At 36.7% G+C, this 26,020-nt stretch overlaps 2 protein-coding genes across 3 annotated transcripts in view; both read left to right on the top strand.

Moving 5' to 3' along the window:
- The first annotated feature begins 6,942 nt into the window (after positions 1 to 6,942).
- On the top strand, positions 6,943 to 14,818 carry thpo (thrombopoietin). Of its 2 annotated transcripts, none has more exons than XM_058796099.1 (5): positions 6,943 to 7,174; positions 9,866 to 9,996; positions 10,850 to 10,936; positions 11,047 to 11,211; positions 12,663 to 14,818. In XM_058796099.1, exons 1-5 carry the CDS (start codon positions 7,165 to 7,167, stop codon positions 12,798 to 12,800), a joined length of 531 nt encoding a protein of 176 aa, XP_058652082.1. In that variant the 5' UTR covers positions 6,943 to 7,164; the 3' UTR covers positions 12,801 to 14,818. The 2 variants fall into 2 exon arrangements, with proteins under 2 accessions (XP_058652082.1, XP_058652072.1); XM_058796089.1 differs by having other exon boundaries at positions 12,660 to 14,818.
- Positions 14,819 to 16,948: 2,130 nt separating this feature from the next.
- The window catches only part of zfyve9a (zinc finger, FYVE domain containing 9a), a 40,923-nt gene continuing 31,851 nt past the window's right edge, over positions 16,949 to 26,020 (top strand). Inside the window, 1 exon segment of the mRNA XM_058797440.1 lies at positions 16,949 to 17,389. The gene's annotated coding sequence lies outside the window, so the exon portion shown is untranslated.

Below are 26,020 nucleotides of genomic sequence, written 5' to 3'. Positions count from 1 at the left end.
ACCCAGTGTGTATAAAACTCAATAGCATGTGGCTCTCTTCTGCTCAATACTAGCCAAAATGGTTTTAGCTCATTCAAAATTCCACGAGTGTAAATACATTCAGGGTGAAAATACACTGCATGTTGTGATTTGAACTGACAGATAATGTACAAATGCTATAAAAACCAATGAATTTATTAACTAAACAGTTAATTAATTTAACAACTTATTTGCATATACAAGAAAATATATTAAATAAAATACATATAATTTCACTGTAGATTACTGTAAAATACTGTGCACTGAGTCACTCTAATAGCATTTGTTTGTTATTTATTTCATGTTTACTGCGTTACATTAGTGTCATGTGAGTTACCCTGATGGTGTTTTATGTTTGTGTGGGCAACACTGTGCTCTGTCTTCAAGTTATTATTAGTCACTGTTGCTGGAGAGGCCAATGTTGCTGAACTTTAAGTCATTATGTGGCCTTCATTACAACAAACAGATTATACATCAAATAGGTTATTATAACACATTATATAGCCGAATGACATATACACTTAGAAACTGTGAATTTGGTCACCTGTAATGCTTGTAATATCTTCAGTGTATTTTTATGGTAAAGTCTAGACATTTTTACCATAAATTTACTGCTGACATAATTTTTTTTAAATCAAACTTGAACTGATAGCTATTTATCAACTCCACATGATATAAAATCAATCAAGTTAAGGAGATAAAGTTTCTCTCCAAGTCATGAGATTTTTCCCTCTTCTGAATGTGAAGTGAACTCTTTCTACAGAATTTGTCCCCTAAGTGAATGCAGAGGTGGAGATATCGAATTCTGTTTTAGATGCAAATATAAATTACATTTTTCTTTCTTGCGCTTCAGATTCCTCCAAAACTAAGAAAGGACCTTGAAGGGACATTGGATGTATTTATATAAACGACTGAATCCACAGGGTTTCTGGGGAGCTATAGGACATCATCTTATATTGACTCGGTCTGACCAAATTGTGCCTATTTGTCCTCATTAGAGGATCTAGACAAGAGAATCAAGCGTATGTTCAACTCCCTGCACGAATAACACTGTGCCCTTGAGCCCCACAAGATAACCAAGTCGATTAAATGCCCTTCGGAATAAGATTGACATGCAAAAGCTTCAAAACGGCGAACGGGTTTTTCTGATGGCAGTTGAGTGACTTCTAAAGCGCGCTAACAGCGCAGTTTATCGGCAGCAATATTGGACACCTTAACAGGTTGCAATTTCGTCTTTGGCGGCTACTTACATTTTTCCGCGCCGGCTTTTAGTCTTGGTAAGAGCTCCTCTTGAACGCAACAGTCCAAACGTCACCTACGCCGCTCCATTTAATGACGCAAAAATGTAAGAAATCCCCACACAATTAGAGCAACGCAATCAGTATCGAGTAATGACGTCAGTGCTGTTCGGTTCCAATTGTTCGTCTAGACGATCGAGATACTTTCTGTGTAATTGTCCTCGCCGGTGAATTGGCAGTGCCCTGTTGCTGATGCCTCTCGCTCGTCTTTGAATTCGCCTCAGACTGGAAGCTAAACTTCAAAAAAGCCAAGCGCTTCCCTTAAAACATACTTGTCGGTGTTAATGCATCTCCTAAACGCTTCGGATTAGTGTGCACTGCACGCGCTGATAGGTAAAGGAGTAATTAAGCCGGCAGAGCCTGGGGCGCGTGCACTGGCCAGGAATTGATTCTGTGATGCAATGCGGGTTCCGTCACTGGTTTAGTTATTGCGGGTTGACTCCACTTCTGTTCCTATTGCCTGTCATTAATGCCATGTGATGGCGCATTTGTCTTCATCAGTGCATTGTGCTGATGTCATTTTGACAATGTTAAGTTTTAAATGCCTTTCACTAATCTATCTATCTATCTATAGTGAGGAAAATAAGTATTTGAACACCCTGCTATTTTGCAAGTTCTCCCACTTAGAAATCATGGAGGGGTCTGAAATTGTCATCGTAGGTGCATGTCTACTGAGAGAGACATAATCTAAAAAAAAAAAATCCAGAAATCACAATGTATGATTTTTTAACTATTTATTTGTATGATACAGCTGCAAATAAGTATTTGAACACCTGAGAAAATCAATGTTAATATTTGGTACAGTAGCCTTTGTTTGCAATTACAGAGGTCAAACGTTTCCTGTAGTTTTTCACCAGGTTTGCACACACTGCAGGAGGGATTTTGGCCCACTCCTCCACACAGATCTTCTCTAGATCAGTCAGGTTTCTGGCCTGTCGCTGAGAAACACGGAGTTTGAGCTCCCTCCAAAGATTCTCTATTGGGTTTAGGTCTGGAGACTGGCTAGGCCACGCCAGAACCTTGATATGCTTCTTACAGAGCCACTCCTTGGTTATCCTGGCTGTGTGCTTGGTCATTGTCATGTTGGAAGACCCAGCCTCGACCCATCTTCAATGCTCTAACTGAGGGAAGGAGGTTGTTCCCCAAAATCTCGCAATACATGGCCCCGGTCATCCTCTCCTTAATACAGTGCAGTCGCCCTGTCCCATGTGCAGAAAAACACCCCAAAGCATGATGCTACCACCCCATGCTTCACAGTAGGGATGGTGTTCTTGGGATGGTACTCATCATTCTTCTTCCTCCAAACACGTTTAGTGGAATTATGACCAAAAGTTCTATTTTGGTCTCATCTGACCACATGACTTTCTCCCATGACTCCTCTGGATCATCCAAATGGTCATTGGCAAACTTAAGTTGGGCCTGGACATGTGCTGGTTTAAGCAGGGGAACCTTCCGTGCCATGCATGATTTCAAACCATGACGTCTTAGTGTATTACCAACAGTAACCTTGGAAGCGGTGGTCCCAGCTCTTTTCAGGTCATTGACCAGCTCCTCCCGTGTAGTTCTGGGCTGATTTCTCACCTTTCTTAGGATCATTGAGACCCCACGAGGTGAGATCTTGCATGGAGCCCCAGTCCGAGGAGATTGACAGTCATGTTTAGCTTCTTCCATTTTCTAATGATTGCTCCAACAGTGGACCTTTTTCACCAAGCTGCTTGGCAATTTCCCGTAGCCCTTTCCAGCCTTGTGGAGGTGTACAATTTTGTCTCTAGTGTCTTTGGACAGCTCTTTGGTCTTGGCCATGTTAGTAGTTGGATTCTTACTGATTGTATGGGGTGGACAGGTGTCTTTATGCAGCTAACGACCTCAAACAGGTGCATCTAATTTAGGATAATAAATGGAGTGGAGGTGGACATTTTAAAGGCAGACTAACAGGTCTTTGAGGGTCAGAATTCTAGCTGATAGACAGGTGTTCAAATACTTATTTTCCTCACTGTATCTATGTATGTATCCATCTATGTATCCATCTATGTATCCATCTATGTATCCATCTATCTATCCATCTATGTATCCATCTATGTATCCATGTATCCATGTATCCATGTATCCATGTATCCATGTATCTATCTATCTATCTATCTATCTATCTATCTATCTATCTATCTATCTATCTATCTATCTATCTATCTATCTATCTATCTATCTATCATCTATCTATCTATCTATCTATCTATCTATCTATCTATCTATCTATCTATCTATCTATCTATCTATCTATCTATCTATCTATCCATCTATCTATCTATCTATCATCTATCTATCTATCCATGTATCTATCCATCCATGTATCTATCCATCCATGTATCCATGTATCTATCCATCCATGTATCCATCTATCTATCCATCTATCCATCTATCCATCTATCCATCTATCCATCTATCTATCTATCTATCTATCTATCTATGTATCTATCCATCTATCCATCCATGTATCTATCTATCCATCCATGTATCTATCTATCCATCCATGTATCTATCTATCTATCTATCTATCTATCTATCTATCTGTAAAAACAGTTATCACACGGATCTATCTAATAGATAATAGAAGCCATAATAGATAATAGAAACCAGTTACTATCCGGATGTCTAATGCCCATCCATCCATCCAGCCATCCATCCATCCATCCATCTATCTATCTACAAAGGGGAAGATGATCTACTATGGAACATGTTTCAGATTTATGTTTGGTGTTGTAATCATTACTGATGGTGTTCCAAGCTTGTTGTGATCACAGCGACTCCAAGGCTTGCAGACAAGGCTTTTTGCTCTATCCTGATTTTTCACAGCTGTGACTTGTGGGCTGCTGCAGGGTGACTGAGCGGAAGATTGTTTCTGCACTGTGAAAGAGAGAGGGTGGTGAGATCCTCTAATTTCAGTGTGCACTAATGTTCAGAGCAAGCATTCGCTCGTATTTAAACATAACTATCACTATTCTGGCTCAGTGTTCACATTTGCAGCAAATAAACAGAGCATGTACTATGATCTCCTCATGTTTACAACAATTCACCAAATCCAAATCCAGACAACAGGTGTTTTGTTAGGAAGATATACCTGTTATATTTCTGCAAATACATCTGTGCTGAAAAATGTGAAATGAAATTACTGCTGAAGCTCATTTTAGTGGTGTGTGTGTGTGTGTGTTTAATCTGGCAAAGAGATATGTTGGAGCTGAATAAAACAAATATTTATGATAATTCTCAAAGGGACAGAGACACCAGAAGGCTGGTCATGAAAGTAGGCTGTCTGAGCACAGTCATTCATCTCTGCTGATTCATACACACACCTGCTTTCTTTAAGCCCTTGAACACTTAAAAACACAGAGATCACTTTAAACATGTTTGTATCATTATGTTACCATCCAAATAGGTAGACTGATAACACCTTTTGTTGCCATCAATCTGTCTTGTTGTTACTCACTTGACCGTATTACATTTTCATATTAGTCTGTTTCTGTGATATTAGTAAGCACATTAAATATTTTAAGAGTAATATCAATACAGGTCGTGACTTTGGCACTACTTTGATTTTCTTACAAAAAGGCACAATTAAACTTTTCAGTTTTGTGGGTTGATTTTTTTTTTTTTTTTTTAAATGTAATGCATGCTGTAAATAAATATGACAGGAAATAGAATACTGTACTTTTTATGTGCACAATGACATATTTATACACGCAATAAAACAGCAAATATTTACTAGCAAAATCAATGACATCAATAAAATATAAAAGTAAAATATGGTGTGGATATGTACTGAGGTATATAAATATATGAAGATTAATGAATACAGGTGCTGGTCATATAATTAGAATATCATCAAAAAGTTGATTAATTTCATTAATTCCATTCAAAATGTGAAACTTGTATATTATATTCATTCATTACACACAGACTGATATATTTCAAATGTTTATTTCTTTTAATTTTGATGATTAGAGCTTACAGCTCATGAAAGTCAAAAATCAGTATCTCAAAATATTAGAATATTACTTAAGACCAATAAAAAGAAAGGATTTTTAGAAATCTTGGCCAACTGAAAAGTATGAAAATGAAAAGTATGAGCATGTACAGCACTCAATACTTAGTTGGGGCTCCTTTTGCCTGAATTACTGCAGCAATGCGGCGTGGCATGGAGTCGATCAGTCTGTGGCACTGCTCAGGTGTTATGAGCCCAGGTTGCTCTGATAGTGGCCTTCAGCTCATCTGCATTGTTGGGTCTGGTGTCTCTCATCTTCCTCTTGACAATACCCCATAGATTCTCTATGGGGTTCAGGTCAGGCGAGTTTGCTGGCCAATCAAGCACAGTAACACTATGGTCATTGAACCAGCTTTTGGTACCTTTGGCAGTGTGGGCAGGTGCCAAGTCCTGCTGGAAAATGAAATCAGCATCTCCATAAAGCTTGTCAACAGAAGAAAGCATGAAGTGCTCTAAAATTTCCTGGTAGATGGCTGCGTTGACTGTGGACATCAGAAAACACAGTGGACCAACACCAGCAGATGACACGGCAGCCCAAATCATCACTGACTGTGGAAACTTCACACTGGACTTCAAGCAACATGGATTCTGTGCCTCTCCACTCTTCCTTCAGACTCTGGGACCTTGATTTCCAAATTAAATGTAAAATTTACTTTCATCTGAAAAGAGGACTTTGGACCACTGAGCAACAGTCCAGTTCTTTTTCTCCACAGCCCAGGTAAGATGCTTCTGGCGTTGTCTCTGGTTCAGAAGTGGCTTGGTAGCCCTTTTCCTGAAGACGTCTGAGCGTGGTGACTCTTGATGCACTGACTCCAGCTTCAGTTCTCTCCTTGTGAAGCTCTCCCAAGTGTTTGAATCAGCTTTGCTTGACTGTATTCTCAAGCTTGCGGTCATCCCTGTTGCTTGTGCACCTTTTCCTACCCAAATTCTTCCTTCCAGTCAACTTTGCATTTAATATGCTTTGATACAGCACTCTGTAAACAGCCACACCTTTCAGTAATGACCTTCTGTGACTTACCCTCTTTGTGAAGGGTGTCAATGTTCGTCTTCTGGATCATTGCCAAGTCAGCAGTCTTCCCCATTATTGTGGTTTCAAAGAACAAGACATACCCAGAATTTATACTGTAGGGATGGTCATTTATTCAAACTCAAATGTAAATATTCTAATATTTTGAGATACTGATTTTTGACTTTCATGAGCTGTAAGCTCTAATCATCAAAATTAAAAGAAATAAACATTTGAAATATATCAGTCTGTGTATAATGAATGAATATAATATATAAGTTTCACTTTTTGAATGGAATTAGTGAAATAAATCAACTTTTTGATGATATTTTAATTATATGACCAGCACCTGTACATACAAAGCATGTCCTACTGAATGTGGCAATCCACTGAAAGCAGAAGACTTATCACATAAAATATTAACCTGAACCAAACTTTTGTTTGTTCAGCCTACCTTTTTTTTTTTTCTTTCCAAAAGTCTGTTCAAAAAACGTTTGTTTGTTTATTTAGAATTGCATCAGTAGGCCTATCTACTACAACCTCTGGGTACCCTCACTTTTATTTTGGCTCCGGTGTGAGTGACTCACTGCAGGGACGTCGGGGCATGTTCAGAGACTACATAACAAACGTCCCAGCCGGGAAAGGAAGATTCAGAAGTCAAAAAGTGTGGGGGCGATGCACATGATGAATGTAGTCAGTGTAGTGGAGGAGCGCACATCTCGGTGGGCGTTTTCGCGTGACTTCTTCAAAAAAGACGCTCTCCAATGGAAATCAACGCAAATGAAGATCTCATGTTGTAACAGGGCATGGATTTAAGTAAGTACGCATGAATGACTGCTACCTTTTACAGAACTGGTCGTGAAGATAAGTGTTAGCGGCTTTTAAAACTCTCTGTTTCTGTAAAAATGTACTTTTGCGCAGTTATTTAGAAAATTCTGATAAATTTGAGTTTTGGGTCAGGTCATTGAGAAAAACCTATTTTTACTGTAATGACCAGCTGTTTGCACGGGTACATGAACATTAAATATTGGACAGATTATCTTAAAACTTCAGCTAAAAGGACATTATAACGCAGAAACCGATGTAACAGAATGAACACTGCAAAAATAGGCCTACAATATTGATTAATTTATTGTTAGCAAATTTAGATACAGTGTAACACGACTCTGTTTCACGTCCTTATCGTCTTGTTACATCTCTCGCCGGTTCTGGTGTTTTCGTTTTGTAGACTCAGGGCAAGTATTCACAAAACATTTTATCTTACCACTAAGAGTTCTCCTAAATAGCAGTAAATGTTTTTAGCTAAGAGTTTTCACTTACAACCTATTCACAAAGCTGCTGAGACAAACTTTTACTTAGAGAAGTCTTAGTAAAAGTTGACCTCGTTGCTATGGATAATGTCAGCACGCTTACTAACTATGCCCACAGTGATTGGCTGATAGTGGAGGGATCTCTGTCAGAGATTTATTATGTTCCCATATTCAAATAAAGATTTAAAAATAAAAAGGTTAATTGCCACATTCAAATAAAGGTTTTAAAATGCAGGCTAGTGTCACTAAATTAAACAAGCATATGTTCAGCTGATTGTCAGCCTCTTACGTGTATGCTTCATAGTAAGTCATGCAAACGTAAAAGAAAACCAAACTGGATGCGAGAACAGCTGTTACTTCTTGCCCAAAACTGGTTTATGAAAACAAGGATATAATCAAAGGAAAACCAAACTGCCGGCAACAGCCATTTTAGGAGTTTGTCTTAGTGACTTAGAAGTTCTCTTCACTACTCCTAACTTTTCACATATTTATGAGCTAGTTTTAGCACTAAAATGCTTTGTAAAATACTCTTAGAGCAAACATTTAGGAGTTTTTTATCCAACACATTTTTTATCCAAGATTTTCTCCTAAATCAGCAAGTTTAGCTACTTTTAGCCTTAAGATGTTTTGTGAATACAGGCCCTGAACTTCTACCCAGCAGGCACAGGATGTCAATAATGACAGCGGAACAGATTTTGCATTTTGGTTGAGAATGAATATCGGGTTGACATTGGATTTTGGTTACACAACCTAAAAACAACAAATATCAACATCAGCTGACGTCAGTATTGGACATCAAATTAACAATGACATTACACGTTGAATTGACATTTAATTTTGGTCACCCGACATCGCAACTGAAATTCAACCAAATATCAATGTCTTATGACGTTGTGTGCCTGCTGGGTAGCCATCTGTTAATTGTTTTATTCTACCTGTCTGTCTATACATACATTAAAATAAATAATTTTTATTACACTTGCTTGCACTGAACTCAAAGTTATACTAAAGACACCAAAGTAGGCTACTGTAGCATGCCATGGGCAACGTTAACACATTCGCATTATCCAACTTATATCAGTGGGCATGGCCTACCTGATATTGCAGACTGGTCTTTCTCATCATATGTAGTAATTCTAAAATTTTAACATTAGTTTTTACCATTTACTGCACTTTGCTATTCTTCGAGCTATTTACCTATAGCGGCTAATGAATCTGAAGTGTCCCACATTCACAGAAAATAGCTTACTTGCAAAAAAAGGTGGATAAAGTGCAAAAGTTGGGATACAGAAGTAAAAATCCCATTCATTTTCTCCAAAATCAACCCACATTATTTCAAATGATTATTATTTTTAAATATTTAAAATAATTTGAATAATAATAATATGAAAACTAAGACCAAACTGCACCAAAAGAAACGCCCATTCCAATGAAGCACTGTAAATGATATAGAGAAACAATTAATTTGGTACAGTGTACCATGCTAGTATGTTGTTCGTTTAGTACACTAGCATCTGTTTCTTACACTAGCATCCAGCTACTTAAATATTTGTATGCATAATATGCATATTTTGCAATAAGCACAAAATATATTTTATATATAATCCACATCTTTAAATCAACAGTTTTATAAATGATATTTATCAATTGTTTTGAATTTGCTGTTGTCTTCAATGCTTCATGGGATTGTAGAAAGATTCCCTCATTAAAGCCCTCATTAAAGTACACATACTTTTGTCATTTTGTCCGATTTTCAGATACTTTTTTGCTTAAAATCGAAGTTTGTGATCTTGTGATTGACCTCATAGCTGATTGGTTTGGTTCATGGCTTATAGCTTTTTAATGCAGACATTACTTTAATGTCTTTGGGAAAAATGAAGGGGAAAACTACTTCTGTAATCAAGGTTTTTGAAACGGTGTGCAGGTGCTATTGCACTTTATTATAGAAAAATATTTAACCACTCAGTGCCACTGCCAATCACAATCAAGTATTAAAGAGAGCCGTTTCATGTAACTATTAACTTTTGATTTAATAATTTTATAATGCAATAGTGTAAGTGTAATTATTGTAAAGTGTTATTGAGTATTGCACATTTGTGACTTAATGGATCTACCGCCGTAATTCATTATTGTATTCCCCACAGATACATAATACATTACAGACTCACATTTTCTCATTGGATTGGTTGTCTTATAGGAGTGCTGGTAGTAGTGTTCAGCATGGTTGTCTCTGAACTGCCTCACGTTCACACTAGACCAATTGACTTTGTGTGTGACAGCGAGGCCAGAATAATGATGAACAAGGTGAAGGACTTACAAGTGGAAATGGTAAGACTGTGAAATCTACTTCAGATGTAAATGGTTCTTTTACTTTTAGAATTTACACCAAGAACGATAAATATAATGATATCAGTGTCCACACCAACGCATAATATTGTGTTTATAAGCACAATCTACAGTTGTGTCATTTTCCACTTTAAATGCTTGATCTCTTTAAAGCAGGATAGATTCTGATTGGCTGTTCTGATGTTTTTACCATTCATCAGCTAGAAAAAAATAAATAAAATCATTTAGAAAGTGATTCTGGTGATATTATTACTCTATGCTTCTATCGTTATAGTTATCATCCTTGGTATAAAATGGGCCTTTGGGATGTTTTTCTGTGGCACAATGTTTAAATTGTTATCTTACACCATAGTAACTCATGAGAGATCATATTACAAGGAGAGCTGAGCCATTTTATTTAAGCACAAGGTCTGAGAAGATATTCATCTGACTTGAACCGGCGTTCCAGGAGCCTATATTTTGTGTTAAAATAAAATCAAATAACCTTCAATTGAATTAGGCTATAAAAGTCCTCCAATCTATTGAATGATTTTTCAAGTCACCACCATATATTTGTGTTTTTGTTAGTAAAAAACTGCTAGAATCAATACCAAGTTACTCTTTTTGTATTAATAGCTCGGTCTCATTAGATGTTTGCATGCTACACTTATTTGCATGTTAACTGTCTGGCTTGATTCTCTACTGTCTTCTTCCGTCTTGGCACCATCCATTATCTTATTGACTTGACTCTGTGTTTGTTTGACAGTTTGCCGCTCTGACTTCTCAGCGTCTACATCTCTGCTTGTCTGTCCAGCGGTGAGACATTTGATAGGCTGTGTTTTCACTCCTTTTACAGGTAGTCTGCAGTGCTGTAGATGCTCTGCCGTCTGATATTAAATTACCATGCATCAGAATTCACAAAGCAACCTGGGAGAGAAAATCAGTGAGTCGTTCAATGCAGCCCACTCCCACACACTGCCTCCATTAGAGCATCAACCCACTCACACTGCTCTCGGGCACACACTCTTTTAGACACCTGTGTGTGTGTTCCAGGTGCATGAGCAGAGGGCTGAGATCCTGTTGTCTTTGGGGACTCTAGCGCAGGATGTGCGGTCTGCCAGGACACTCAGCCAACCTGGCTGTGGACTCACTCTGCTGGAGCGCTTGGAACACAGTATCAACAACTACTTGCACGTAGTAAGACTCCTCCACATTGAGGTGAGGACGACCAGTTCAACCTTGTGCTGTGGCTCAGATAGATATTGGCACAAAGACTTAAAGACTTAAAGCATGCAGACAGATTGCAAGCCTCTTGAGGAATTCACTCACATAGGAGCAGATACTGACTTGCAGAATGAAGAATGAGGGCATAGGATTTACCACAGGACTGACTACAACATCTGACCTCACAAAAATAAATACATCTACTGCATATGTACTGTATTATGTTAAAATATAAATAGTCAACAATCAATCAATAATTCAAAGAAAAAAAAATGAATGCAGTAATGCCAGGCTACATCGGAACCCTAAAAAAAAAAAAAAAAAAAATATATATATATATATATATATATATATATGTATATATATATATATATATGTATGTGTGTGTGTGTGTAATATTTAGCTAGTATTATAAATATAATTTATTTAGCTAGTATTATAAATATTATTTTTATTTATTATTATTTTTATTTAATATCACTATACTTGACATAATATAATGTTTAGCAAATATTACACAGTAATTTAATTACTAAAAAGAAATCATGGGAAACAAAAAAAAATATTATGCTATAAAAGATATATATGTATGTGTGTATGTATGTGTGTGTGTGTATATATATATATATATATATATATATATATATATATAATACGTGTGTGTGTGTGTGTGTGTATCATGTTTAATTAATATTATTTTTAAATTTATTTATTTATTGTAATTGTTGATTCAAAACTAATAGGTTAATAATGTATTGTAATTTAATGTAATTAAATTTATGTATTACATCAATTTTATTTTTACAACATATACTGAGTAAGATGTACTTTCATATCACATAAAGAACATGTATTTGCTAAGTGAACAGGTGAAAGTTGTAAAGGGAAAGAAAAATTGCTTGAAAAAATTTTAGCTTGAAGACGTAAATGGAATTTTTCCCATATTTGAATGTGGTCGTTGTACTACGTAGTTCTCAATGAAAATATCCTGCCTTCCCGGAATCTTTGTTGATTTGTCACGTCATCTTGGTGACTTTGAGTCCTGGTGACCTCTGCCTTCCTTCCCCAGGAAAGAAGGGAAGATAGCGACATATTTGACCAGTGAGAGTGATGGGAACACGGTGCTCTCTTAAGTGCATTACAGCCATGCCCTGCTGATAAAATATACATACCGCCACTCCTAGATTAAAGCATGTTCTGTGGAGATGCTGGACTGTAGTTTTGCTTATTTCTGATGTTTTTGCAAAACATAATTAACCTACTTCATGTGAGAATCAAAGCTGGTGTTTTCAGTGATCTCAGCGATGACCCAGTAATCTTCCAAAGTAGCTCAGTCATTTTCGTCCGTAAAAATCCTTTCTGTTTTTCCCTGCTTCAACATGCTATGACTATTTTTAGCTCGAACACCATTTTCCTTATCTGTCCATCTTTGTCTCGTCCAGCAGGGGGAGCAGGTAGGGCCCCAGGCAGAGCCATGTCTGGGTCAGCCCTCTAAGGATTTGGGTTTGGTGTTGAAGCACTTTGGGCTTCTGCTAACTGGCAAGCTGGAGTGGCTCATTTTAGAGATGGCAAAGGGGTGCTAGACTGAAAGACTGACTTCTAATCTTGGCTTTTCTTCAACCTTGTATAATGGACCAGACAGGCCCAATCAATTTTAACAATGGTCCAACTTCAAGACAATGGAGGGCCATGCACTTTGCCATAGACTTACAGAAGAGAAAGTACATGATGCATAAACGACAACACTGTGCCATCTGCTGGATCTTAGCTGAACTGACTCACCTGTTGATATGCACCCATTGAACTTTTAAAACCGACAAACTGTTCTGAACTGAATACAGTTTCTGGTGAGTGCTACATGATTTATATATATATATATATATATATATATATCACAGATTATATTTATTTATTTTATAGCCTGCATGAAGGTTGAATTGACTCTACATGGTGTGATAGCACATGGAAGATAACTGCGACAGAATGTGTGACAATGCGTAGGAAGTGCAGTGCACACACAGGAAAGGTCACTTTATCTATACACTCCAGTTATAATTATGAAATATTTGTGTTTATAATATATTTTGTGTAAAAATAGTATTTACAATATTTTGTAAAAAATAAATAATAATAAAAAAAAACCTTGTCATTAATTTATAATTTTATTGCATTGGAACACTGATGCATTGAAACGAAACAGTGTCAATGCATCAGTGACAAAAATATTTAAGAAAATATTTTAATATATTTTCTTTTTAATGTACCTTGTCCTCCTCTCTTGTAATGCTACCCCAGTTTTTTAAATGCACATATCTAAATATTTCAATATATTTTCATTTCATTTGTTGTGTGGTTAGTGTTTTCATCTAAACGCTGAACTCAAAATTTAGCTTTACTTCTACTGTGAAATATACAGTATGTATCCTTAACGTATGGACCAGTTTTACTGCAGTGGATTTAATCGTAGAAGACATGTACACTACTGCTCAAAAGTTTGGGAAAATAGTCCGAAATAGAAATTAATACTTTCATTCAGCAAGGTCATATTAAATTGATCGAAAGTGACAGCGAAGTCATTTATAACATTACAAAATAAATGCTGTTCTTTTGAACTTTTTTCGTTTTACACAAAAAATATTAAGCCAGCATATTAGAATATATTTTTCTGAAGGATCATGTGATACTGAAGACAGGCTGAAAATTCAGCTTTGCCTTTACAGGAAATATTTACAATATTACTGTTTTTACTGTGTATTTGATCTTTTTTTTTACTTTATTTTTGAACAAATTTTACCTCACCAATTCACAAGCCACGAGTCAGAGAGTCACGGGGAAAATCCCATCATCTGGCATCCCATATCTATAGAGAAGAAAAATAAATCTCAGCATTATTTGAATTTTTGCCTGTTTATGATGGGTATCATGTTCTGCTTTTGCTGATTTAGCTGAATGGGGACTTAGCACTCCTGGTCAGGTTAAGATGGTTCAGGAAATGACGACGATTGTGTTTGAACCTAGTTTGTTGTTCTAGATGGGTACTTTATATTATTCTGTGAGATCTCAAATGATGAGCAAGAGAAATTTAAAGTGAAGACCCTAATGTGTAAATTATGTAACAAATTCCAGTCTCAGACATAAAATGAGCTGTAGAGAGAACATTAGGGAGAGCTTGTGATTGATTGTGCAATACAATAGCTGACAGATTGCTAAGAACCTTGAATATGAATATAGAATCTGCTGTTTTCTTTGGTGATTTAAAGAGACCCTTTTAAAATCAGATATTTGAATTTGGGGACAAAAGCACAACTCAATAATTTAGACCATGTATGAGATGAATAATTATGCAAGTTAATAAATACTATGTAAAATGTCTTCATTATATCCAGTCATCATCACTAAGTATTGATTCTAGAAGTCTGCACAAATATTATTAAAACCTGGAGGACTTTGGTTGTATTATGTAATTTCAGTTTTTTTTTTTTTTTTTAATGTTTATTAATATTTATTCATATAATGCAAGGACATTTTTGTCATCCAAACCCCTTGACATAAAATATTCACTGAGATTTTAAATTATTATTTATATTATTTAACAACACATTGGAGTTGGTTAATGGTCACATTGATTTAAAAAAAAAAAAAAAAAAATATATATATATATATATATATATTCTTGTTTTATTTTGCTTATTTTTATTTTACATTTTATTACTGTTTTAATTTGACATTTTTATGATTTCATTAATTATCTTTTCAACTCTACAGTTCTTTCATTAACCTAACCTGATGTAATGCACTGTTTAATGAACTTGATGATGTTGACAACAAAGAAGAGAATATATTTTCGTTCTCTTTTTTTATCAATGTAGTAAACAACAATCCCATTCAAATCTATGTTAGGTCAAAAGTCATTTAAAAGAAATCAAAAAGTAGTCAGAATACATTAATTATAATTATTATGAATATTACAAATATTTTGAAGGTTTTATATTCTCTGTCCTCATAGGGCAAGCAACAATTAGGTCCATATAACATTACCTTGTAAATCTATGTGCTGAACATGTTACTGTAGTGACGTTTCTGATTAATATCAGCTCTGCATCTGTGAGTGTTGTGTTCATGCTGCTTTTCCTTCTGCTCATCCTCTTCTTCTGTCCCACTAACAGCTGGGGCTACATCTCTAAAGCTTTTTTCGCAGAATATATATAGGCATTTACCTCCAACAGTTTAATTAGAGTGTGGAACATAGCTCTTGAAAGCCTTATGAAGGCAAACTTTGTTTGCTTGCATTCATTTTTATTAGTTAGAAAAGGAATTGATATAATATGTAGTTTTATAGCAGTTTAATTTCTGCCATCATTTTGTGTTTTTCTAATGTAGATTTCTTCCATCAAATTCTCCAAAATGAGACCAGTTTCTTCAATAGTTTCATATATCTTGTGAATCTCAGTTGATTCACACCTGGCATCCAATTCTTTATTTCTGGTATTAATAATACAACCCATCTCTATGCAATTTTTTGGACACCATAAGGGTCTTGAAAGAGCCTGTCGCTTACACCTTCCACTTTTACTAATTGCAGAGATTTAAGCTAAACAAGTTAAACACGTTTATTTAGTTGCAGGATATTCAGTAATTTCAGTAAGGCCCTAAGGCCCTCATCACATATCATTTCGCTGTTTCAGAGTAAGCCTACAATGGCAGTGCAATGTAGTATGTTATATTGTCACAGAGTGACTACTGCATACATACTCCATAACGAAACACATTAGACTAATTGTTTTCTTTTTTCTTTCCTTTTTTAAGTTTAGAAAGGATTAAAAGAGGAACAAATACTGTGTATAAATATTGAAATCCTTGTGTACTTGACTCAATGAACGCTTGGTGTCGCTCTAGAGTGAGGCTGGGGAAATAATACGAATGTTAATAAATCATGAATATTAATCTTTTTTTGTTGACGTTGCTTGGTAACCTTCCTGGGGCGTCCAATCACTTAATCTAATTAATATCCATGAGCATAGTCTTCCACAGCACGGTAGGTGAAGGCTAGGGATGCATTTATGTACAACAGAGATGCATTATTTTACGCTTGACATTGCTGTCACGTATTTGTATTTATTTAGTTTCACTCTTGTATAAAGCAAACTGCACTGTTGACAATAAACCCTGCCTTTCAGACAACTTTGTGCTATCCTTTCTATTCATTCGGTTTAAGACATCTTTAAAAGGTTTATATTCAGGTTTATATATTCATACATTTTTATGTATGAACTAAATATTTGAGCTTACATATCGATAAACTGGAATGCTTTTGAATAAGCAACTGGTTGGTGCAATTTCTCTATAATTTTTCATAAGCATTCAGGAATTTAAATAATTTTCAAACAGCTCTGAAAGTAATACGATGTATCATTTGTAAGTCGCTTTGGATAAATGCGTCTGCTAAATGACTTGTGGAAGAAAATAAAACAAATTATCAATTACAAACGACAGTGCAACATTTGGAAATTAATTCAGAATTTATATAAAATACTTTTACATATTTGCAGCAGCCACTTCTTAAATGTATGGTTAAAATGTATAAAAGTGAAATATCGCATCAAACAAATGCGCACTTAAATACTCGCACCGTCCAGTTGCTCAAGATCTGTTTATTTCTAATTAGCTCATTGCCAAATGTCAATGTGAATCCGAGCTCTGAAGACGATACATTGTTGCATTGTGATGACGTCACGCGGACTCGGGTGCCGCCCCGCGGTAATGTTTCCTCGGGATCCAGAGGCACGGTTGTGTCACCGCCGTGAAACGCTTACCACACAAGGTTACGAAACAGACGCCATCTTGGCTCAAATGAAAGTCGCTAGCGTGGGAATCTCACGCCACTTCAGCGTAGCTTGAGCCAAAATGTCCCACCCTTGCTGCAGTTCGTAGTAACCTTCTCCGTTAAACCTTTTGGGGGAGGGATATACGAGAGCTGTCGCACAAACTACTTCTTCCTCCACTTCTGTGCAACACTGGAAAATGGCCTAGCTGTGCCTGGAGATATCCCGTAGATGTCAAAGGCATTGTCGCTTGCCTATATGACACGAAGTATGTTGGATATTTCCCGCGGAGTTTCATGGCTGAATCGTGCGTGAAGATGAAGATGATGATGATGATGGGGATTCCACCGGTGAGTAAACGATTAACCCACAAACTGTTATTCGCTTATCACATCTATGATGTGTTTACTATAGGAGCCTAACGTATGCTTCATTTCACTACTTGGCACAGGAGAGATCGAAAATGGATCATTTGCGAGCTGTGAACTATGACTCTTTAATGTGTGTTTTTAGCTAAAGATGACTTTAGCTAAAAACTCACGCGTTTTTATCTCACGTCTTATGTTTTGTGAAGCGTGTAAAAATAGCTGGTAATCAGGTTAGTAAACACATGCAGTGAAGCATAAAGTTAATGACTGGAGCGGGTTATTTGACAGGCTAATGTTAGTTAGCTAACGGTAACAGAGTCTGCAGAATAAACCACGGTAAACTGTTAAACATGTGACTCCTGCAGTTTGGTCTGGTTAATATTATATTACAGTATTATAATTAGATTCTTTGGTTCATTAATTATTGATAAGTTAACCAACATTAACATATCATTAGTAACCATATACTGCTTAATACCTCAGGAGTTTGTTTGCAAATACGAATATACATTTCTAACGCTTTCTAATATACAAAACCTTTAAAATGTAAATGTTGGAAAGTTTATATATATATATATATATATATATATATATATATATACACACACAAGTGGTAACTTTTTGTAGTAATCAGCCACAGGTTTCATAGAAAGCTTGTCAGTGTTCTGGAATTCAGTAATGAATATGGTTTGCAAAGACTAAAAGTCAAGAAAACACGATCATACTAAACTTTGCTGGTATAGAGATTTGACTTTTTCGTGGTAGGTTGGGAGTATATAGTCATCAAGGGTTTGGTACTTGTTTTGTTAAGTGAATCACCATTTGCAATGCAGAAGTTAAAGTTACTCATTCAGCTTTCTAATGTGACTTACACACTTGTTTGATATGCTGTAAGGAAGAGAAGAAATGATGCTGTGGAAGTTTTTGAAATCCATTGAACCCAGTGACAGGTTGACAGATTTCAGCTTCCTTCAGCAACAGATAGCCCTGTAGTTGGCCCTGCTGTCTAAAGACATCTGAGCTACTTCTAATGCTTTTTCTTTTAAATATGACTCTGACACAGGATCAAGAGCTAGTTCCTCAGATGCCATTTTCATTCTCTTTCTTTAAGAGTAGATGAAAGTAAAATCCTGTAATAGAGATGTTTGCTGTGATGTTCAATTTGTGACAGCCACTATGGCAGCCATGAGCTCTAGTAGTGGTTTTTTTCTTTTCTTTTTCTTTTCTTTTCAGCATTGTTGTATTTTTCCTTAATTTATGCAGAAGTATGTTCTGGATGACTTTTTTGGATTTGGTGAAATGCCACAGCAGGCCTTAAAGTTTCTACAGGCAGTAGCATGGAAGTGACAGCGAAACCATTCCTGGAGTGCGGAAGCAATCAAACTGAGCTTCATGTCAACAGTCTTAGTGGCACAGTGTGCTGCAGAAAGATGCTTGGCAAAATGAAAAATAGCAGGAAGTCTGTACTTGATTAAAAGTGAAACTACAGTGAAATATCTCAACATTGCATAATCTACAAAAAATTATCAAGTTCAAACTTATCTAGTCACGTGACATTAATAATATGTAGGCGGATGCTTGTGAGAATACTTTTTACTGGGAATTCAGGGAGTGCCGATAACGATCGTAGGAAAATGATCGTAAACATAAACAAATATATGTTTAACCCTAAGAAGCCTTTAGCATTATATTTGAAATGTGAATTTCTAAGACCTCTAAAAATTGTCAACGTTGATCAAAACTTTGCTAAAAAACCTGTTGAAAGCAATCCTCTACATGCCTTCTGCATTCTTACTGTTAGTTAATACTTTTTTCGCAAGTAAAGGGCCTTTTTCCAGTATTATTCTGAAAATATCCACTGATTGTCCATACATGATTTCTAGTTGGAATGTATCAAACAGGATGCAACAGGCTTTTGAGGAAGGCTTATTTGTACATCATCATTGTATTGCATTACAGTGTGTGCAGAATTATTAGGCAAGTTGATATTCTGGTCATATTTTTTTTCCAAGAACATTTTACCAATTCCAAACCACATCAATCTTAATAACTACTATTGATTTTGTATTTAATAATTTATAAGTGATATATAATTGTCCATGAAGGCTGATAGTCAGAAACTTCTTATTTCAGGTGTGCTGAATTATTAGGCAGATTTTCCTTTACAGATAAAATGAGCCAAAAAAGAGATTGAACAATTGAAGAATAAAAGTAAAAAAAAAAAATTAAATGCCCATGAGAAGGATGCAATACTAATGCAATAATAGAATTAGCAAAGTTAAGGCATGACCACTGGGCAGCGAAATGCTCATTGGGTCAGCAAGGTCAGAAAAAACAGGTGGAGAGGAAAAGACACATGATAACTGCAAAATAATTAATAATTAAGGTGAAGAATTAGGTGAGAAACCATCAGGAACCATTTAGTCTCCAGCACCATCATTTTCCAGAACTGCAACCTTCCTGGAGTCTCCAGAATTACAAGGTGTCAGGTTCTCAGAGACTTTGCTTGGGTAAAAAATTCTTTAAAATAACCCTCACTTAATAAGAATAACATGCCGAAGTGTTGTGAAATACATGAAGACTGATTTTGTATAGGATTTATGGACAGATAAGTTGTGAGTGACTCTTGAAGGACCAGCATCACATCCTCTTGTACCACAGTTTGAAGAATTTATCTATCTGCAAGACAGACTTTTCAGGATAGGAGATGAACTAAAATGAGCTCCCAAAACTTACTGCCAGATTCTGGAAGATAAATTCTTCAAACTTGCTAGCCTGACTACATCAGACTTCGTACTTCCGCTCAATTTCATTTTGCTTCTGTACTCAGTCTGATATAGAAAACCATCTCCCAGTTTATCTCCGGCTCCGCAGCAGCTGGGCCAATCAACGAACAGAGGGCGGGCTGAGAGCCGTGACGTAGACGCTAAGCACCGAATTTAAGATTGTAGTTTAGGTTTAGGTGAGGCAAATCTAAAGCGACAGCGGACATGGAGACACGGGATGCTATTCACTCTGTTGTGGAGAATATTCCCGGCATTTGCCAACCGAAGCCCGAACAAGAAGAGTGTTTAGTTCACATTTTGAATGGAGGTGATGTTGTGGCCCTACTCCCGACAGGTTTTGGGAAAAGTTTTATTTATCAACTGTTACCGATCGTCAGCGAGAAACTGGGGAGGCCAAAGTCCGGCAAGGAAATAATTGTGGATGTGTAGATTTACTTCACATAATCTGCAAAAGTCGTTCACAGCGGTATTTCGCTCGATGGTTTTGTTTTTCGCCGCATACCTGTGTTGTTTACAGCGGAAGTTCGAGGCGGCTGAGCCGGCGAATAACATGCGTCATAACCAACCGTTATGTGATTGGCTTACGGGTACACCAATGATTTTAAACTTCAGACAAGCGCCCGCCCACGAGAAAGTAAACGCTTGTCAATTATGCCCTTCCAGACTCTGTCTACGAAGCAAAGCGAAGTAGCAGAGTTTGGTATTACCAGGCTAATGCTTTGCCCCCAAAATGTAAATTAAATTTGAGATGTTTCCTCCTTTTGTGAGCTCCATATTCTCACTGTATCATACTGGATGAGCCATACAAGCTTGATGTATAAAAAATAAAAAACGCATAACATTTAAAGAGAGAGTTCACCCAAAAATGTAAATTCTGTCATTAATTACTCACCCACATGTTGTTCCAAACCTGTAAGACACAAATTAAGATATTCTTGATGCATTCTGAGAGCTCTCTGACCCTCCCATAGACAGCAAGGATCCTTACACGACCAAGCAGGGCTCCAGACTCATTCTTCCCACTGGTTGCTGTTTTGCAGTTAACTTTCTCAGTTGGTCGCAATCTTTTTTTTTTTTTTTTTTTTTTTACGCTACAACATGGGTTTAATCAATGCATGCTGATGAACTTTTATCATAGTTTATAGTTATATGGAAACGAAAGTGGTTAACATTCAACCCGTTCTTTTTCATCAGTAGTGTTATTTGTGATTTGAATTTTGTGAACAGGAGTTCCTCTTTTGCTATGTTATAAGTCGGGCTTCGGATGCTTTCACTTTTGATTCACGATCTTGTCACGTTTTACAAAAGATAATAAGTTTTGCTTACATACATCTACACACCTTTTACTTTTATTTAAGACTCATTGTTATCCTGAATTAAAAAGCACAACAACAATAATACAATGACAAACTAGCTTACAAAACGTTTATTAACAAAAACGAATAAGATGAGGCATGGCACACATGCTGTATTATACATTTACATTTACATTTACATTTAGCAGACGCTTTTATCCAAAGCGACTTACATTGCATTCAAGTTACAGTTTTTACATTTTATCAGCTCTTGCTTTCCCTGGGAATCGAACCCATGATCTCGGCGTTGCTAAGCGCCATGCTCTACTATTTGAGCTACAGGAAATTATATACAGACTAATAAATTACAGAACGTTTAGCAAACACGAAGGAATAAAAAAAATATGTCACCCTATAGCGCCATTTTGGAGAGTATCACATACGTAAACAATGTATGCAAAGTATGTACGAGGATACGTTGTTTACATTCTGATCAAAGCGAAAACAGTGTAAACAGCGTATTCTCGTACATGCATTGCATACGTTGTTTATTTATAGTCTACTGGTCTTATACATTGTTATTTTGAATTTAAATTCCCTTTTTAAGTTTACCTTTAAAACTGTCTGCATTTTGGCTAAGAAATATTTCACATATTTCCTGTTTTATATTACAGTACTAATGCCCAGTCCTAATGCAAACCTTTACATATACAAACCCGATTCCAAAAAAGTTGGGACACTGTACAAATTGTGAATAAAAACAGAATGCAATGATGTGGAAGTTTTATTCAGAATACAACATAGATGACATATCAAATGTTTAAACTGAGAAAATGTATCATTTTAAGGGAAAAATAAGTTGATTTTAAATTTCATGGCATCAACACATCTCAAAAAAGTTGGGACAAGGTCATGTTTACCACTGTGTGGCATCCCCTCTTCTTTTTATAACAGTCTGCAAACATCTGGGGACTGAGGAGACAAGTTGCTCAAGTTTAGGAATAGGAATGTTGTCCCATTCTTGTCTAGAGGCTTCTAGTTGCTCAACTGTCTTAGGTCTTCTTTGTCGCATCTTCCTCTTTATGACGAGCCAAATGTTTTCTATGGGTGAAAGATCTGGACTGCAGGCTGGCCATTTCAGTACCCGGATCCTCCTTCTACGCAGCCATGATGTTGTAATTGATGCAGTATGTGGTCTGGCATTGTCATGTTGGAAAATGCAAGGTCTTCCCTGAAAGAGACGACGTCTGGATGGGAGCATATGTTGTTCTAGAACTTGGATATACCTTTCAGCATTGATGGTGCCTTTCCAGATGTGTAAGCTGCCCATGCCACACGCACTCATGCAACCCCATACCATCAGAGATGCAGGCTTCTGAACTGAGCGCTGATAACAACTTGGGTTGTCCTTGTCCTCTTTAGTCCGGATGACATGGTGTCCCAGTTTTCCAAAAAGAACTTCAAATTTTGATTCGTCTGACCACAGAACAGTTTTCCACTTTGCCACAGTCCATTTTAAATGAGCCTTGGCCCAGAGAAAACGCCTGCGCTTCTGGATCATGTTTAGATATGGCTTCTTTTTTGACCTATAGAGTTTTAGCCGGCAACGGCGAATGGCACGGTGGATTGTGTTCACCGACAATGTTTTCTGGAAGTATTCCTGAGCCCATGTTGTGATTTCCATTACAGTAGCATTCCTGTATGTGATGCAGTGCCGTCTAAGGGCCCGAAGATCACGGGCATCCGGTATGGTTTTCCAGCCTTGACCCTTACGCACAGAGATTGTTCCAGATTCTCTGAATCTTTGGATGATATTATGCACTGTAGATGATGATAACTTCAAACTCTTTGCAATTTTTCTCTGAGAAACTCCTTTCTGATATTGCTCCACTATTTTTCACCGCAGCATTGGGAGAATTGGTGATCCTCTTCCCATCTTGACTTCTGAGAGACACTGCCACTCTGAGAGGCTCTTTTTATACCCAATCATGTTGCCAATTGACCTAATAAGTTGCAAATTGGTCCTCCAGCTGTTCCTTATATGTACATTTAACTTTTCCGGCCTCTTATTGCTACCTGTCCCAACTTTTTTGGAATGTGTAGCTCTCATGAAATCCAAAATGAGCCAATATTTGGCATGACATTTCAAGATGTCTCACTTTCAACATTTGTAAATTATTGCATTCCTTTATTCACAATTTGTACAGTGTCCCAACTTTTTTGGAATCGGGTTTGTATGTATATAATTGCCTAAAGGTTGAATGAACTGCTCTATTTCCCAAAAATTTATTTATGTCAGGCTTTACAGGGTTAAGACAAGAACATTAAGAACTTTTAATGGTAGCAGATCTACAAAACTGTGTAAGAAGGTGTGGTAATGGGTTTCCCTCCCAAAAACTTTATGTAACTATAGATTGGCTGAACAGAATTAGGTGATGACGTGCCAGTCACAATCTATATGCTCTTTGCCCTGTCAATCCTTATGTCAGTTCAGTGGTAGCACATATTGCTGAAATGTTTTTCCACTTCTTGGCAGTCCCAAAAGGATTGCAAATGGCTCTTAAATGTCTGGATGTAAAACCGTATTACTCATTCTAAGTTTACAGGTGTAAAAATACAGCACCTTAGTTGACACTGACTGTGCATGTATTATTCAGAGAATCTACCGAGTAATTAAATCTTAATCAGGTATGGTCCCTGGTATTATGAGTCACAACCAGCTTGTCTCCAAAACCGTTTTATGTTTATGATTGCTTTGAAAAACAGTTTAAACAAACTGAGATGAAGCAAAATTAGACTGTGCACTATACATTCAGTCTGTAGTTGATTATGCGGTGCAACCTGAACTTAAGCAATTAGCTGTGAGTGTAAAAACAAAGCTCTTTGTATTTCTGCATGGGTGGTGTCACAGTGTGGTTTAATGGAAATTTTCTTGTTTTTGCAGGGTTTGTTGCCAGTCATCTATAGCAACCGTTGTGGATTGTAAGGCTTACTTTATACAAGCACAATCCCATTCAGTAGGTTGTACACACATTGGGTATTTTACTCCTTGAGCAAAGAGTTTGGTTGGCTGGCTTTAAACTATTGTAATATATTTTCTTATTATTCATGAGCTACTAAATGGCAAAGCAACTTCCAACTCACTAATTACAGCAAAAATCCCAGAAGAGATGGATGTTGACAGTGAACTTGATTTTTTTTTTTTTTGGTACAGTGAAAACCGAACATAACAGTAAACTCCGTAACCCTCTCTGTCCTTGTTCAACATTACTTTGTGCAACAGTAGTTTCCATGACTCCATAGCTGGTATATTTTCAGAGAGATAATTGGTATTTTTCTGTCGTGAGATTTAGTATTAAGTCTTCTTAATTCTAAATATGTGATAGTGATGTAAGATCTAGGTTAAATGTTGTCTTTTGTGATCAGAACCTCTTGTTCTGCAGTTGTTCTGACCTTTTTGACCATAATTAAGCATTATTATTATTTTTTTAGTTTTAAAGGGGTCCTATGATGCTATTTTAAAGATAATTATTTGGTGTAACAGAATATGTTGACATGCTTTGTTCAAAAAACACAAAATTTTTCAAATACTGTACATTATTGTAGTTCCAGATGCCCCTCCTCTCTCAAACGCGTTGTTTTCTACAAAGCCCCTCCTTCTGACAAGCGCAGTCTGCTCTGATTGGCCAGCTGACACAATGCATTGTGATCGGCCGAACACCACAAGCGCGTGTCAGAAATGTAATGCCCCTTACCATAATCGCGAGCTTCAGCCGTTTTACCATCAATTCAAGCCCGAAAGGGGAACAGAGTCACGTGACAGACACAGTGATGATGCTCGTATGTATTTGCAGTACACAAGCCGCATTAAGACAGCTGACATGCTATGATTTCTGACAGGCTATTCACTCCGCTGTGATGTGTAGAGATTTACTGATATTTTTCCCGATATTTAAGCATTTTACCATAATCTGATATCGGTTTTGTAATATTAGATTCACAGATAAACGACGCCATCTTGTGGGTGTTTTTAGTTATTTTAGAATTGCGCGCAGGATCGTCATTGCAGCGCGTCTGAGTGGAGTCGAGAAAACAACAACGGTGTGCAGAGTTACTTGATTTGCTGCAGTTAGAAAACTTTGTTTAACATAACAGCCATTAATGCACAAATTAGATGTATTACATAAATGCCTGATATGCAGTTTATACAGCTTGGCTCTAAGAAATAGAGACAAACTCATGGAGTCACGTAAGATAATCCGTCAGTCTGTCCCAATAAAGACGTAACTTTACCTGAATTAAATATGCAGCCATGAATGAGCACATGTTGGAAATAAAAGTGCTGAATTTAATTCTCTCTCTGTTGTCTATGCTCATCATTAGTCTCGTGAAGTCGGAGTCACGTAGGCTAATCCGTCAAGTCCTCTCCAAATGAAGATGTAACTTTGCATGAATTAAATAAAACAGCCATGAATGAGCGCATGTTGGAAAAAAAAGCGCTGAATTTAATTCTCTCTCTGTTGTATATGCTC

The sequence above is a fragment of the Onychostoma macrolepis genome, chromosome 02 (assembly GCF_012432095.1).
Source record: "Onychostoma macrolepis isolate SWU-2019 chromosome 02, ASM1243209v1, whole genome shotgun sequence".
Taxonomy (NCBI): domain Eukaryota; kingdom Metazoa; phylum Chordata; class Actinopteri; order Cypriniformes; family Cyprinidae; genus Onychostoma; species Onychostoma macrolepis.
This window is presented reverse-complemented; position numbering and strand designations above follow the sequence as displayed.